Raw genomic sequence first — 17,081 nt, forward strand, 5'->3', positions numbered from 1 at the left:
ATGGAAGGAACAGAAGGAGAAAGGGAATTGAGTCATTCCAGGGTGATGGGATGAAGATATTAGGTCTTATCAGCATAGACTGGAAGACTTCTGGGCACCAGGCATGTAAATAGCTTACAATAGCTAATTAAGGTTGTGTTTTTAAGATTGGTTCATTTTGTGTCCTGTTGAAGAAATCTTTGCCTACTCCAAGATTTTGGCCTTTGGAATAGTAACTAAGAAATCTCAGAGAAATAATGTTTCAGTAATTCCTTCATAAATATTAAATATAAATATTTGAATATATACATATATTAAAGATGTATAATACATAATATTGAACACAAAAATATACTGAATATATTTTAAATTGCAATCTAGTATAATCTATTCACACTCTGAAAACTCTTTTATAATACTATAATAATGAGCTAAAGAAAAAAGTTTTTTATCTCTAAAAAGTTACTTTTTTATCTCTTTTCTGCTTTATAACAAACTTGCTTCAATCTACTCTTCCAACAAAATGTCTTCACAGAAATTCTTTAAATAGTACAGTACACTTCTTCATTAGAATTGCCTTTTTACCCAGCATTCTCTCAGAAATTCTTCCAGTCAGCAGCTTCTTTGGAAATCCAGAAAGCAACCTCCTGAAACTGTAACATGAACCAATCTGCAAAGATTTTATAACAGCACAGTCAAACGATTTTGCATTTGCCACACTAAGCATCTTTAGGAGGCAGCATGGTGTTGTACAGACATCAGGGGCTTTAGAGCCCCACCACCTGTGTTTGGATCCTGGATCTGCCACTTAATAGTTACATCACCTTAAACAAATTACTTAAAGTTGCTGTACTTTACTTCCCTCTTTGGTTCTTTCAGTTATCTATTGTTGTGTGACAACAATATTATCCTCAAACTTAGTAACTTGAAACAGCAAACATTTACTCTCTCATATAGTTTCTGTGGGTCAGGAAGCTGGGAGTAGGTTAGGTGGGTGGCTGTGGCTCAGGGTCTTTCATACGGTTGTAGTGAAGATGTTGGCCAGGGCTGCAGTCATCTGAAGACTCACTGACTGGGGCTGAAGGATCCATTTCACTCACTGACGTGGCTGTTGGCAGGAGGCCTCAGTTCCTCACTATGTGGGCCTCTCCATAGCGCTGCTCATGTGTCTGAATGACATGGCAGCTGGCTTCCCCCAGAGGGAGTGACTCCAGAGAGAGCATGGAGAAAGTGCAATGCCTTTTATGACACTGTCACTTTTGCGGTATTCTATTCATTAGAAGTGAGTCACTGAGTCAGCTTATGTTTAGTGGGAGGGGAATTAGGCTCCACCCTTTCGAGGGAAGAAAGTCAAAGAATTTTTGATTTAAGGTCATCACATCAGTAAAACAAATAATAATATTGATCTTATTGTACCTTTGAAAGAATCAAAAGTGAACATCTAGAACAGTGCTGGCTTCAAAGTGTATACTCATTTACTTAGTCTTTATTGAGTATTTACTAAGGTGCTGTATGCTCAGCATACGGTCATGAGCAAAACTCAGTCCCTGCCCTCATGAACTCACAGTTCAATGGGAAGATAGACATTAATCAAATAATACATAAACAAATGTAAAATCACTGCTTCACATGTGCACAATGCAATGCAGAGGGATTGAAACTAGATAGGAAAGACTTCTCCGAAGAAATGATGTTGAAGCTGAGATCTCAAGGATGAGTAGGAGTTGACTAGGTGCAGAAGAAAGAGAAGAGGGTTCTAGGTAAAAGGAACGACGGGGTAAGATGAGTGGGTGTAAGCATGGAGAGGACAAGGCACTGGATGAGGCGGTGTGGCTGGGGCAGGGGAAGGGCTGTGTGCCAAGACGGGGGAGGTGACAGGGAGCCAGCCTCTACTCTGCTTATCTGTGTCTGACAAAAGAGGGGAAGATAAGCGTTTTATATATTTTTATGAGATCAGTGAGTGCCAGGGAGTAGAGCTAGGTGTAGGAGTTGAGTACAAAGGGGCATGAAAGAACTTTTGGGGATGATGGGCTGCTCTGTATCTTGATTGTGGTGCTGGTTGGAACTTATACAGCTGTAGACTAATGTAAATTATACCTCAGTATCCCTGAGTTTTTAAAAATGTACTTTTTATGCATGCACTGTTATGAAGGGGTACCGTAACATCGTGAATTTTCCTATAATATGGGTTTTGGATTTCTTCCAAAAGTATTAATTCCTGCAGTATCAACAGAAGACTGCCACAATGAAGTTTAACCTACCTAGTGGTGCTGTAGCTAAAACCCTGCAGTCAGTGAGAGTGAGGGGTGTGTGTGTTTTGGTGGAGGGGGACTGAACACATATCAAAGTAAACTAAATGTAGTACACTTTTTGGCATTAAAAGTAACATGTTATCACAGCTGTGTAAAGCATGAAGAGAAGAAAAATTTCAGAGGTAATAAATCAAGTTACTTTAATGTAAATGCTGACGTTTTTGTTTGCTCTGTTTTTATTTTGAAAAAATGTTGCCATATGAATACAGTTCTAAGATCAGCAATGATGCTTAACAATGGAATTTAAGAGACTATTATTTTGTCACAAAGCTAATAACAGATAGGAAGCAAAGCAAGTTTTCCTGGCTCAGAAGCTGATCTAGTGCCTATAATATTATCCTTATGCAAGACACTGAGGCCATTAAGCTTTTGTGAATTTTAAGATTCAAGAGTCTTGACACACACAATAACACTGTGTTCATTGCAGCTCTGGACTTCACTTTCAACAGCTGAGCTCTTGAGATTTCCAGTGTAAAATATTGTTAATGATAATGAAATGGGTAGAATTCCATTGTATAAATATACCCCAATTGATTTATTCATTGCAAAGCAACGGGAAGGAACAGCCTACCACATGCACACAACACTATGGATGAATCACAGACAAAAGAAGCCAGCTACCAAAGTGCATCCAGTATGATTCCATTTATATAAAGTACAAAACCTGGCAAAAGCAGTCAAGGCTGTTACAAGTCAGTACAGCAGTCCCCTTGCAGAGGAGTTGGGGGAACAACTGAAAGAGAGCATGCTGTAGATTTCTTGGGAAGGATCATGTTCTTTTTTTTTCTTTCTTTCTTTTTTTGAAGTGTAGTTGATTACAATGCTGTGTTAATTTCTGCTCTACAGCAAAGTGATTCAGTTATACATACATATATATATATATACACACACATTCTTTTTTTAATATTCTTTTCCATTATGGTTTATCATAGGAAACTGAATATAGTTCTCTGTGCTCTACAGTGTAACCTTGTGTATCCATTCCATATATAAAAGCTCACATCTGCTGACCCCAACCGCCCACTCCATCCCTCCCCTAACCTCCCCACCCTTGGCAACCACCAGTCTGTTCTCTGTGTCTGTGATTCTGTTTCTATTTTGTAGATAGGTTCATTTGTGTCATATTTTAGATTCCACATATAAGTGATATCGTATGGTATTTGTCTTTCTCTGACTTCACTCAGTATGATAATCTCTAGTTGCATCCATGTTTCTGCAAGTAGAATTATTTCATTCTTTTTTATGGCTGAGTAGTATTCCATTGTATATATGTACCACATCTTTTGTATCCATTCATCTCTCGATGGACATTTAGGTTGTTTCCATGTTTTGGCTATTGTAAATAGTGCTGCTATGAACATAGCGGTGCATGTATCTTTTTGAATTATAGTTTTGTCCAGATATATGCTGAGGTGTGGGATTGCTGGATCATATGGCAACTCTATTTTTAATTTTCTGAGGAACCTCCATACTGTTTTCCACCGTGGCTGCACCAACTTACATTTCCACCAACAGTGTAGGAGGGTTTGCTTTTCTCCACACCCTCTCCAGCATTTATTTGTAGACTTTTAAATGATAGCCATTCTGACTGGTGTGAAGTGGTACCTCATTGTAGTTTTGATTTGCATTTCTCTAATAATTAGGGATGTTGAGCATCTTTTCATGTGCCTGTTGGCCATCTGTATGCCTTCTGTGGAGAAATGTCTGTTTTAGGTCTTCTGCCCATTTCTTGATTGGGTTGTTTGTTTTTTTGTTGTTGAGTTGTATGGGCTGTTTGTATATTTTGGAAATTAAGCCCTTGTCGGTCGCATTGTTTGCAAATATTTTCTCCCATTCTGTAGGTTGTCTTTTTGTTCTGTTTATGATTTCCTTTGCTGTGCAAAAGCTTGTAAGTTTGATTAGGTCCCATCTGTTTATTTTCATTTTTATTTCTATTGCCTTGGGAGACCTAAGAAAACTTCGGTACGATTTATATCAGAGAATGTTTTGCCTCTTCTCTTCTAGGAGATTTATGGTGTCCTGCCTTATGTTTAAGTCTTTAAGCCATTTTGAGTTTATTTTTGTGTATGCTGAGAGGGTGTGTTCTAACTTCATTGATTCACATGCAGCTGTCCAACTTTCCCAACACCACTTGCTGAAGAGACTGTCTTTTTGGGATGGATAATGTTCTATTTCTTGATCTGGGAGCTGGTTACACAGGGTGTTCAGTGTGATAGTCACTGAGCTGTACATTTATGATATGTGCATTTTTATACATTATGTTTTACTTCAATAAGAAAGGTTTTTAAATTTAAAAAATATATGGAACAACTATAGGAGATGTGTGCCCTAACACAGAAAATTAGAACATTAGACCACACTCACCATGATAATAGATTGTTGTAATAGAAGGCTGCTACACATGTGACCATGGAACCGTCCTCCTGTCTGAGAAAACCCCCCTCGTTGAGCAGGTGGCTTCAGGAGGCGATGCTTAGGTAGGGGTTAAGAAGCAAAGGAACACCAGATCAAGCCTAGGAATCAGTGAGGTGACGCTCGTAGCCCAGTCACCCTCACATTCTCTTTACAAGGTTTGGGATTTTACATAATAAATCCAGTTAAAACTTTTAAAATGACCCAGACATTAATGTGTGAAAATATTTGCGCACAGCATTTCTGTAGGACTTGGAAGTTGGAAAATCTGTTTTCTGGTATTTCTCATGATTTCACTATTTATAAGCAAATTTATCAAACAACTTTATTCAAGTCCCTTTTCCAGAAGTTGTGAGGGATAGAATGATATATGAGACACAGTCCTTGACTTCAATAAGCTATTGATTTAATATGGAGATAGCCCAACCATGAAAAGATTAACCAAAAATACACAGACGTATACTGTAAGGGTTGAATTGGGGGGAGCATTAACCAAAGGCAGCTATTGGCATGTGAGGTAAATTTACTGTGTTCAGTGAAGGACAGAGAAAGCTTATCAAAGGAGACAGAACTTGAGTTGGAATTTGAAGGAAGGAATTTAAAGGAATAAAGAAGACCTGGAAATGTGGGGAGAAATTTCAGGAGAGAGGTTAACAGTGTAAACAAAGATTCCAAGTAATCAGTACACAAAGGGGATTTAATTGGGATTGTCTTGTGGCTCAGTCTCTGAGAAGACATTCAAAGAGAAAATCCAGTGTTAAAAGTCATTCAAATTTTTACTGGAATCTTTTAAAGACTGTCCACAGAGATTCATCCAATTGGTAATCCTTAGCATCACTTCTTAAAATATCCCTTTCTACATTCCTTGAGGTCTAAAACCTCTCACATATTGCAGCTGTAACTAGACTAGGGGTTGGCAAACTTTTTCTATAAAAGGCCAGATAGTCTTTGTCACAACTACTCAACTCTGCAGTTGTTGCACAAAAGCAGCCATAGACAATGTGTAAATGATGGATGTGGCTGTGTTCTAATAAAATTTTATTATAATAACAGGTGGCAGGCTGGATTTGGCCCACAGGTCATACCTCACTTACCCCTGAACAAGACATCCAATACCCCACAAAGATGATTTCTCCTCACCTGTGTCCTTTTCATTTTTTTCCCTCCATCCTTTTGCTTCTTCTCTCTACAATTAAATTTTATTCCTTATGACACCAATTCCTGTTCCTGTGATGAGTATCCCAGAACAATGGGTAGAGAAAACAGGAATCTCAGACATCCTGGGGAACTATGGATGGTTTCTAACCAGTGAGAGTGAGTCAATCCAAGTGATATTTTAAGAAAATTAATCTGGCAGCACTGTGTAGGATGGATTGTCGTGGGTATAACAGAAAGCGTAGAGACCAATTAGGAGGTTATTGCAAAGAATGTGTGCAGTAGATGTGGAGTCTAAACTAGAACGTCAGCTAGGAATGGGAAAAAAATGGATGGGTGTGGGACAAAGTGTGATTCAAAGGTTAACTGGAATTGGGACTTCCCTGGCCATCCAGTGGTTAAGACTCTGTGCTTCCACTGCAGGGGGCACGGGTTTGATCCCTGGTCGGGGAACTAAGATCCCACATGCCACACAGCACGGCCAGAAAAAAAAAAAAAAAAAAAAAAACTAACTGAAATTGACAACGGAGTAGATGCAGAAGAATGCAGAGGAAGGAGTCAAAGATAAGTAAACATTTACTAAGATACAGAGGCTGAGTAAGTAGGAAGATATTTGCATCATTTTTGTCTACTTTTTAAATTTTCCTTCTCCTTGTCCCATAAACGTCAGTGTTCTTCAGGTTTCTTTCCTTTCCTTCTGTTCTCATCCCTTCACCTCTTACCTCATACAATTTTCCTGGGTGGCATGATTCAAATTTATAGCTTTGGCCAAGACTTCTCAGCTAATGATTTCCAAATCTGTTATCTGTAGCGCAAGTGTCTTTGGTGAGATGCAGACCCCAATTGATGTTTCCAGGAAGACTCACAGACCCTCAACTCGGGCTCCGGTTGAGGTTGGTTTTACCCTACTTTCAAGCCAGTAAATTAGTCTATTACTGTTTCATGGATGCAGGCAAAAGAAGTAAGGCTCTTGGTTCAGAGACAGAAGTTCTTATTCCTCACAGCACAGCAAGCAGCATAATCATCAGCAAGTTGACGTCAGTTGCCCCGGGCGCCCCAAGTCCCACAGGGTGAAACGGAGGGCCAGATGGAGGCTTGCACACACAGCGGATTGCGCTACAGGAAGGGGACACTGAGCTTGAGGAACCTGCTGTTTTATTGCAAGCGGTGAGCAAGCCTGCTCCTTGTCCTGGAAAAGAGTCCCTCAAGGTTACTCAGGGCAAAAACAAGCCTGAAAAATGACTCAGGTAAAGACCAGTCAGGGCCTTGCATTCTTAGAATACTCTGCAAAACGTGTAGGAGTGGAAGAGACCCTATTGAAGATTGTTCTAGCAGTCTGAATGTCCAAAACTGAATTCACCAACTTCCTTAAGACCTGCTTTTCTGTTTCCAGTCTAGGTGAAGGATACCATCTTCTACCCCAGTCACCCAAAGCAAAACCTGACAGCTATCTCAGGCTTTACCCTATTATTTGCTCCCCTCATCTGAATTAACCACTGAATCAGTTTCCTGTAGCTGCTGTAACAAATTACCATAAACTGGGTGGCTTAGAACAACAGAAATGTGTCCTCTCACAGCTTTGGAGATCAGAAAGAAGTCTGAAATCCAGGTATTGGCAGGGCTGTGCTCCCTCTGAAAACTCTAGGGGAGAATCTGTCCTTTGCCTCTTCCGGCTGCTGGTGGCTCCAGGAGTTCCCTGGTTTGTGGCCACATTACTCCAGTCTCTGCCTCCAGGCTCACATTGCTGCCTCCTTCTCTTCTATCTGCCAGATATCCATCTGCCTCACTCATAGGGCACTTGTCAATGGATGTAGAACCCATCTGGATAACCCAGGATAAATGCCTCCTTGCAAAATCTTTAACTTAATTACAGTGTTTGCCATGATAAGATAATACTCACAGGTTCCAGGGATTAGAATATGGACATATTTTTCTGGCTCAGTCCCTACAGTCACCATGTTCTCGAAAGGTTCTAGCTTAGTCATTTTTACATAATAATACAAGTTGGATTTAGGAGTTATTTGCTTAGAAGTAATGGCTGAGCCATGAACATGCAGCTAGTGAATAGTTATTCCAGGTTCAAAGCCAGGCTGTATGACTCCGAAGTTCATGCTTTTAATCAGTAACAGGCGCTGTCACCTTCTTGCCCTTTTTAAATGTTAATTTTGTCAAGTTACAGAAGTCAACAGCTATGAAAGGAAGCATGGGCTCAAGTCGTACCATTATCCCCTCCGTCCTTGGGTTGGCAAGGGTTCTATGGACATAAGAAGCCTTTTGCACCACCACTGGCCCCCAAAGATTCCCCTACTGAAAAATCAATGTGGCACATGGATGCCCTGCAACTGAGTAACCAAGAAGCCGAGTTCCCTTTCTTGCCAGTTCCCTTTGATTTGCACTTCAGTGCTCAGAGTTTCAGTCTGCGAAGTAAAAATGACCCTGACAGTCATCTGCCTACCCGATGAGTTCTCTGATGGGGGTTGGTGCAATTTAGTGAGAATCAGCCCTGATGAGGGGCATTCATAATCAGCTTCTCATTTTGCAGAGACTTTCTGCCCTACAGGCCTAATGAGAACATGGGAGCATAAATCCTTAAGACTTATGAAGCACTTTATATTTCATAAGCACTTCGCTAAAATTAATTATCTAGTTAATCTCCAAGGATGATAACCAAATGATTTCTTTTAAAAATTATCGTTACTTATTAACAGATTAGAAAGCTGGAAGCTGATGGAGATATTTTGCCTAAATTTCCACAGGGGAAATTGGAGTCACTGAGGGACCAAATTCCAGTCCCTTCAAGGTCTTTCAATAAAGCAACAGAATCCAAATGTACGGAGGTGGGACACTGGAATCTGCCCCGTCCCACTGTATGGAAATCACGAAGTCACTAAATCCCTGGAGGCTTCTATTTCTGTGTCAACCACAACACTAGAATTCTGCCCTTGCTTCTCTTGCTGAACTGAGAAAATGTTGACGTCTTCATGGAAATTAAAACATTTTATTCTGGGAATGTTGATTGACTTGCATATTAAGCGAATTTAAAATAAATTTTAATTAAACAAGAATGCTTTTAAGTCAGGGATCCCTTAACTATGATTTATTATGTAACTGGCTTTGCTGGTGTTATGTTGTGGTTGAGAACAAAGGATCTGGAGCCAGATGGCAGGATTTGAGTCTCACTCACTACCTGGGTGACTCTGGGCAAGTTACATGCCTCAGCTTCCTTTTCCATAATATGGCATCACGATGGTGTCATTTTGAGGACTGAATGAGTCAATACAGGTAAAAGCTCTTAGCCAGGTTCCAGTTACATGGTAGGTGCCCAGTTAATGATTATATCTGCACAGCTCATTAAGGACTTGAGAATTTTATCACAACAAAGAGAGGACATGAGTGTGTCCCCTATGTTTCTCTGTCTCCACAGCCTTTGACCAGATGAGCACTGACCAACTGTCCAACAGACTTACAACCCCTCACATCCCTCTTCCCCTTCTCCCACTCCTCTATGTCTGTCTTTCCCCATCTCTCTGTTACTTTATCTCCCTCTCTTCTCTCTGCATCCCCTTTTCTTTTCATCCCCCTCTTCCTGCATCTTCACCATCCAGGGCAATGAAGGGTCCCACAATTGGCTGGGTCTGCTTGTGGGAACTATTTTTTTCTCATGAAGTATCAGAGAAAAACAACCTGCCCTGTGAAGGTCTCTGAATCGACTCTCCTCACTGAACACACTGTGTTTGTACCTCTGCCCCACTTTTTATATCTGCCTCTCTCTGACTCTCTTCTTGTCTTGGTCTGCATGTCTTTGTTTCTCTCTGTATCCGTCGTCTCTTGCCGTGTGTGTGCGCGTGTGTGTGTGTGTGTCTCCGTCAGTTGTGTGGGTCCCCTCAGCTGTGAGAGGTGAGCTCCCTGGGCCCTCTGAAGACCTGCTGGTGGGGAAGAAGAGGGGAAAAGATCTCGTGCCTCCTCCTGCACTGGGACATGATTGGGAGAACTGTTTTCTCCAACGAGAGTAACCATCAGTATGACCTGGCAGGAGGTTCTGGAGCTCCAGGGAGTCGGGTCGCTCTAGATAGCCCCTGAAGTAGCAAGACTTTGAACAGTGTATCTCCGAACAGATGTCTAAGTAGAGCAGAGATGATGATTCTAATCAAGACAACTTACATGAAAGTTAACTGGGCACATATTTAATGATGCACATAATTATGATTGTGTTGCATGATAATTCGCATAAATGGTAAGGGGCTCATGTAAATGACTGTAATTAGCATTACTTTTTCCCAGCTAAGCCAAATTTTATTTCCCCTTTCTACATTGCTAATTCGCCAGCATCTCTAATCAGTGTCAATGTTGATAATTTCTTGATGTCACATACTGTTTACTCATCACATCCCATGAACATACTTAGATCCAGACACACAGATGCACATGGAAACACACACACACACGCACACACAGAGACAAAGAGCGAGCCTGGACCCAACTCTCTAAAATGAGGATTCCCTTATCCCTAGTTCACTTACCCTCCTCTGCAGGGCAGAGGTTCGCTCTGTTCCACCCATGAATCCCCACCCCATTCCCCTCCTTCTGGGATCCTTGCGATCTCTTTGGAGAGGCTTGACCACTGGCTGAGGTGACCTGTGAGTTCCCTTCTAATCCTAAAATTCTATTTTAAAAATAGTAATGTGGGGGGGGGGGGGCGTTTAAAACATATGAGTAGGTTTTGGTACCTTCATAATATCACCATCATCTTCATCACAAAAAATTATAATTATTGAACATATTATGGATACAATGATGTGCTCTTCATATGCACACTCCGTTTAAATTTTGAAGTAGATATTCTTCATTTCCTAAATGAGAAAACTGGGGCTTATTGAGGTTAAGTATTCTCCCAAGGTCATGGAGCAAGTCAGTGGGAAGTCAGGGTTCAAATTCTGGGGATTTTGACTTTAAAGCTCATGGTGTGTAACCAACTTGTTCTTCTAGCAAAATATAAATGATAAGGACAGATATTTCCTTCCCCTAAATCTTTATTTTTTTCATCAGTAACTTTGTTCATAGGACAGATCTGTCTTATTTTTATAGGAAAAAAGGAGCTCTGAAGAACTGAAAAGTTCCCTCCGTGGCCCTCAATGTCCTTGTCAACTGTAGCTTGTACCCCTGCTTGCACATGACCTCAGCCCCTCACTGTTCTCCCACTCCTCTTGGTAAAATCCAAATTGTCCAAACAATGGCTGCTAATTAGTCAGAATAATTCCTCCCTTTCCTGAGAACCATCTTTGAACAAATATTCTTGAAAATAGCTGAACTTCAGCTGACCCTGCCTGCTGAAGCCCTGTAAAAAATTCCACCCTCCTTCCCAAGTTAGAATGCTCCTTCTCCTGCCGACAGTTTTGAAAAAAGACTTATGCTAATGGCAGTCTTGTTTTTTTCCACAAAGGGTATGAATAAGAGGTGCTGAGATGCTAGCAGGCGGTCCACAACTTGTGGAGAAGCCAGCCTAAGAGTGAAATTAACATAGGAACAGGTAAAGACATAAGTTCTGGGAGAAGAGAGAAAGAGAGTGGTGGAGGCAGAGACAGATATCCAGTGGTGTTCAGTTTTCCATCCTATTTCTCTGAGGCCAGCACAACATCTGTTATTACCATTGTTTTTCTTATATAAGTGAATTAAACATGTAGGGTCAAAAAACAAAACCAAAAAAAAAAAAAAAAAGGATAATCACAGCAGTCCTCAAATTTAGCTGTGCAAACATGATTTTTATAACTCTATACTGAAATAAACTCAAATCTCGAGCCTCTATGTCCAGGAATGAGGGTAAACATTATTTTTCCCTTTTTATTAGCTCATTCACCTAGTCTCTTCTGGGTAAATGCTCAGTCAGAAACTCAGGGTTCTCCCCTCACCCCTTGCCAGCCCCACTTTTGGAGATGAACTCAGTTGCTAGAGAATCAGGGTGCTAAAAGATAATTTTCAAAAATTATGACTCTCATACAAATATAAAATATGTGTCAAAGATTTTATTTCACTCATTATTTTAATGAGGAAACCAGTGAGAAGCAAAAACTGGTTCAAAGGAAAATCCAAAGGAAAAGCATGTATATAGGCAATCAGGAATACTGAATTGAATTTGCTGATAGATACAAAACTGACATCTTCCATAGAGTGGAAATTGATGCACCTTCATTGGATAAAGTTCACTGGTATTTCTAAAAATTGAATTATTTGCATCACCATCAGCCTTTCACAATTTAACTTCAATTTCTACAGACTTGCAAAATAGGGTCAATAAAAGACACAGATCCCTGTAGAATCAGATAATCCTGAAACGGTCCTTTCTGCAGAGGTTTTTACCGAGAATTCTGTGTGTATAGTCTGATCTGCCACACAGGATCTACAGACTGGTTTAAATAGAAGTGAGATTTGAATAACTGAACTTGAGAAACTTCCTGCCAAATATGACCTATAAATTGCTGCCAAACTAAAAATATTCTATTTTCATACAGTCCCCCAACCCAATTCATGGACATTGTGACAACACAATATCCATCTAAATTTTTAGTTTTTACCATTAATTTTAATTAGGGCAGTTTATCTCACACATTAGGAAACCCTATCACAAGCCTTTGGCATCCCCACCTTGAGATGCATATGCAGATGGAGTGCTATCTCAGAAACTAGGGTTTCTGTAAGAGGAGGAAATAGGTTTAAGATTTCAAAATCAGATAAAACAGACCATCTGAGTATGGACTTGTAGCCCCAATTAGGAAAGCTTGAAAATCATGATGAAAAAACTTAAAAACCAGCACCTTTGTTATCTGGTCTCCACTTGCCTTTTAGACACATTGTACTTCATTTGGATATTTCATCCTGGCTTTTTGCATCAGGAAACAAGATGCACACTTTTGGTTTGGTAAGTGATCAAGAAATAAAAACATTCATGGTCTGGTGGGACTGCTTCTCAGAGCTAATAGTAGATTTATTTACTCCTCATTGGGAAAAAAATATGGTCAAATAAGGCAAATTGAACACCTCACAAGCAAGTGGAATATCAGCCTCCTGGATATCTTCCCCCCTTTTTAATTGTGAGAGGGGCGGAGACAAGAGCTGAGAGTCAGTGATTGCAAAGGCAAAGACAAAGGAAGGTTCATTTCAGGCCCAGATAATGGAGCACCAGATAAAATTCTGATCAAGGGTCTGAAGACTGAGAGAAGTCATACAGATCTGCCCCATGTTTTTCTTTCATCTTGGTCTGAAATGGCCCTCTACAGTTTAAATACCAAAGTTGGTATTGTACCCACTAGTACACTCTCTAGTTCATATGCTAGGTTCATTCTCTCATTCATCTCTTCATTCATGTATATACTAAGCATATGCCAGTTGTCATCTTGGTGTCCCTAAGTCCTCTAGTCTATGTATTTAGTTGCTTTCGTATTTACTGTTTAAACAAAAATGGCTTGAGTACCTATCCAACATACTATGGAGAGTTCAGTGCCTTTCCCAAGATTTCTGCAAACCCCAAGGGGCTTGACTGCTGTGCTTGCTCCTTGCTCAGATTTCCTAGTCCTGCTAAACTCTCAATCCACCTCACATTCCACTTCCTATGGTTCTTGACCTTTCTCCATCCATTGGCACCTTACAAGGGAAAAAGTCACACATTTTTCTTTGATTTCCTCACTGATACAACAAGTTCTTGTGTAGCAAACATTTACAAAAGTTTGAAATAACTTTTGAAATAGTTTTACAATGCTGGACAGTACAGCAAAAGATTTAAAACGAACCATGACTCTTCTTAAAACCCTTTGGACAAAAATAGATGAAGTAAATGTGGCAAAAAGTTGATAAAGTCTAAAACTAGATGGATCCATAGGGTTAATTTTTCCATTTTTGCTATTTTTTATCTGTTATAAAGGTTTCATAACAAGAGTTTAAAAAAATACACTGGTCGTGGGGCCATGGAAGATATTTTGCTGTCTGTGTCGCTTAGGGTAAAGGCAGAGCTGCCATATCAGTCTCCAAAGTGCAGAGGCTAACGATGTAGACGTTTATTTCACTCTCATATAGCAGATGACTCCTCACAGTCACACAGGGTTCCAAGCTCTTGTTTCATCTTGTTTCCCTGCCTTCCCCTAGGGCCTTGTCCTTGACTGCACAGTCAAAGCTGGGCTGTAGACAAGTCTGTGTTACCATTCACAGATAAGACAGAGTAGAAATGCAGGGCAGTCACATTCTTTCTAAACAAGTGAACAAAAGCTGCATATGTCACTACTCTCATTCCATAGTCAGAGGACCACACCTAGCCACAAGGGTGACTAGGAAACACAGCTTCTAGCCAAGCAGTCATGTGCACAACTGAACTCTGTTCCTCCGGAAGAAGGGAAGATGGCTTTTGGCAGACACCTAGCAGACTCCCCAACACCATCTGCCTCCTTCTGCAGGATCCCTGGCCTCCCTCCATGGGATGCGGCTTCTGTGTTCCCTCATCCCTCTCTCATTCCCAGCTTTCCAACCTCTATGTTCTACCTGTTTGTTGTGGCTGAATTGTGTCCCCCACCAAAATTAATATGTTGAAGTCCTAACCCTGAGTAATCAATATATATTTTAAAAATCTGCACATATTTAATGTGTATAATTCGATGGGTTTGAACATAAGCAAATATGCATGAAAGCATCACCACAATCCAGGTAATAAACATATCCATCACCTCCCAAAGTTTCCTCCTGTCTCTTTCCTTTTGTATGTGTGTGTGGAACACTTAATCTGAGATCTACCCTCTCAACAAATTTTTCAGTGTGCATTACAGTATTGTTAACTACAGGCACTGTGTTGTACAGCAGATCTCTAGAATTTATTCATCTTGCATGACTGAAACTTTATACCCATTGAGCAACAACTCCCCATTTCCTCCTCCCCCCAACCCCTGGTACCATTCTACTCTCTGCTTCTATGAGCTTGGGATCATAATGAGATATCACTTCACACCTATTGGATGGATATTATCAGAAACACAAAAGACAAGTGTTGATGAGGATGTGGAGAAGTTGAAACCCTTGTATATTGTTGGTGGGAATGTAAAATGGTGCAGCTGTTATGGAAAACAGTATGGAGCCTCCTCAAAAAAATTAAAAATAGAACTACCATATGATCCAGCAATCTCACTTCTGAGTATATATCCAAAAGAATTGGCATCTGAATCTCAAAGAGGTATCTGCACTCCCATGTTTATTGCAACATTATTCACAATATCCGAAATATAGAAACAATCTAAATGTCTATTGATGGATGAATAGATAAAGAAAATGTAGTGTATACGTACAATGGAATATTATTCAGCCTTTAAAAAGAAGAAAATTCTGGGAATTCCCTGGTGATCCAATGGTTAGGACTCTGTGCTTTCACTGCCGAGGGCCTGGGTTCAATCCCTGGTCGGGGAACTAAGATCCCACAAGCCGTGAGGTGCAGCCAAAAAATTTTTTTAAATAAATAAATAAGTAAATAAAAAGAAGGAAATTCTACCACATGCAACAACCAAATCCAGGTTCATATGGATGAAACTGGAGGACCTCATGCAATTGAAATAAGCCAGTCACAGAAGGAGATAGGGTCTTTAAAGAGGTAATTAAGTTAAAATGAGGTCATTAAAGTGGGCCCTAACCCAATATGACTAGTGTCCTTATAAGAAGAGGAGATTAGGACACAAACACAAAGGAAAGACCACGTGATGACAGAGGGAGAAAATGGCCATCTACAAGCCAAAGAGAGGCTTCAGAAGAAATCAACGCTGCTAACATCTTGATCTTGAACTCCTAGCCTTCAGAACTCTGAGAAATTTAATTTCTGTTGTTTAAGGCACCAGGTCTCTTTTACTTTGTTATGACAGCCCTAGGAAACTAATACTCTGCTCCTTTTAACATAAACAGTTTTATTCTCCACTTCACTGCTCTGAACCCAGGCAAGCCTCCCTTGGTAAATCCTTAACCTCATTAAGGCTCTCTGCTAAACAAAAGGCCATTCTCTCAGGATATCTGCCCGTTAGTAGCACAGAATACCCATAGAAGCTGCGGAATTAGCCTTTCCTTGAACAAGATCAAACTCTTTGGCATATCAGTCTCCTTAAGTTGGAAGGGAGCAATATACAAGTCTATTCTTCCCTCATAAGAAATATGCTACCTCATAAGAAGCTGGAGGCATCTACAGCCAGATTTTCTTTTGTTTGCTTGAAGCAGCCGGTCTCCCCTTCCCACTTCATTCACATGCATTCATTCACCTAGTCTTAAGAGCCTCTGGGGTGCAGGCCACTCTGTGCAGACCAGCTCCAGCCCTCGTGGGGCTTATTTCCTAGCGGAGAGACAGACATTAAAAGAGTAAACAGACCAACAAAATATAAATTGCTCAGAGATGCATGTTGGATGTGAGAGGGAAAGAGGGATTCATGATGATTTCAAGGTTTGACCTGAGCAACTAAAAGGATGGAGTTGCCATTTATGGAGCTGAATAGGGGTGTGGGTCTCCATGCATTCTTTTGTGTGGAATTCAGTGCTCCCTATGGGGAGGTCCTCATCTCTATTAGGAATTACTACTGACAGGTGCAGGGCAGAAGAGACGGGAACTAACATTTGTTGAGGCTTTAATATTTACCAGTCACTCTATCTGGTGCTTTATTATACATTATCTCATTTCTTCTCTACCAAAAAACCTACTAATTTGTATTTTTCCATTAAAAAAAATTGGGGGTGGGAGGTAAAGCAAATTGAGACCAAGTGGGATGGGGAAATGCTCCCCAGGTCCACCAAGTTGAAAGTAGCAGAGCCTCTCCAAACTTAGGAAGTCTGTTTGGCTCTCAGGTATATGTATATTTATCCTATTTTTGAGAAAAGTCCATGGGACAGAAAGCTTGAAAGGTGCTGGGAAAGACAAAGGGGCCCAGGGGTAAAAAGATCATTGGGGAAAATGGGAGAAAGTCTCAAGTAAACCAAAAAATTCTTTAAAACCAGTTCTTCTCAGTATCTGGACTGAGCCACATTCTTTGCCCAGCTCTGCATTTCAGTTCTCTGTGCCTTCATTGCCACAGCCCACCCCCTCCCCCTCCCCCTCCCTCCCGCAAATCATTCTGAGACATCCACGAAGGGAAGTCCCAGCTATGGAGATAGGCAACTTTGCTACGAAGGCACCATTAACTCTTCATCTCTAAACCCGTCTACACTCCTAACATCTCTACCTAA

The 17,081-nt window shown here is 40.6% G+C and overlaps 1 protein-coding gene across 21 annotated transcripts in view; it reads left to right on the plus strand.

Moving 5' to 3' along the window:
- Positions 1-17,081, plus strand: part of BBS10 (Bardet-Biedl syndrome 10) — a 180,268-nt gene that overhangs the window by 14,024 nt on the left and 149,163 nt on the right. For 2 of the 21 annotated variants that reach the window (XR_009702515.1, XM_061204946.1), the window contains one exon: positions 8,615-8,717. The exons of 17 other annotated variants lie outside the window; for them this stretch is intronic. Coding sequence is in view for 2 of the 4 variants with exons in the window: in XM_061204946.1 (XP_061060929.1) it covers positions 8,615-8,633 (19 nt within the window). In the remaining 2 variants the exon portion in view is untranslated. Of the gene's footprint in view, positions 1-6,810; positions 6,846-8,614; positions 8,718-17,081 lie in introns of those variants that run through there. 2 more of the 21 variants (XR_009702512.1, XM_061204947.1) reach the window with 1 other exon arrangement.

The sequence above is a fragment of the Eubalaena glacialis genome, chromosome 11 (genome assembly GCF_028564815.1).
Source record: "Eubalaena glacialis isolate mEubGla1 chromosome 11, mEubGla1.1.hap2.+ XY, whole genome shotgun sequence".
Lineage (NCBI taxonomy): Eukaryota > Metazoa > Chordata > Mammalia > Artiodactyla > Balaenidae > Eubalaena > Eubalaena glacialis.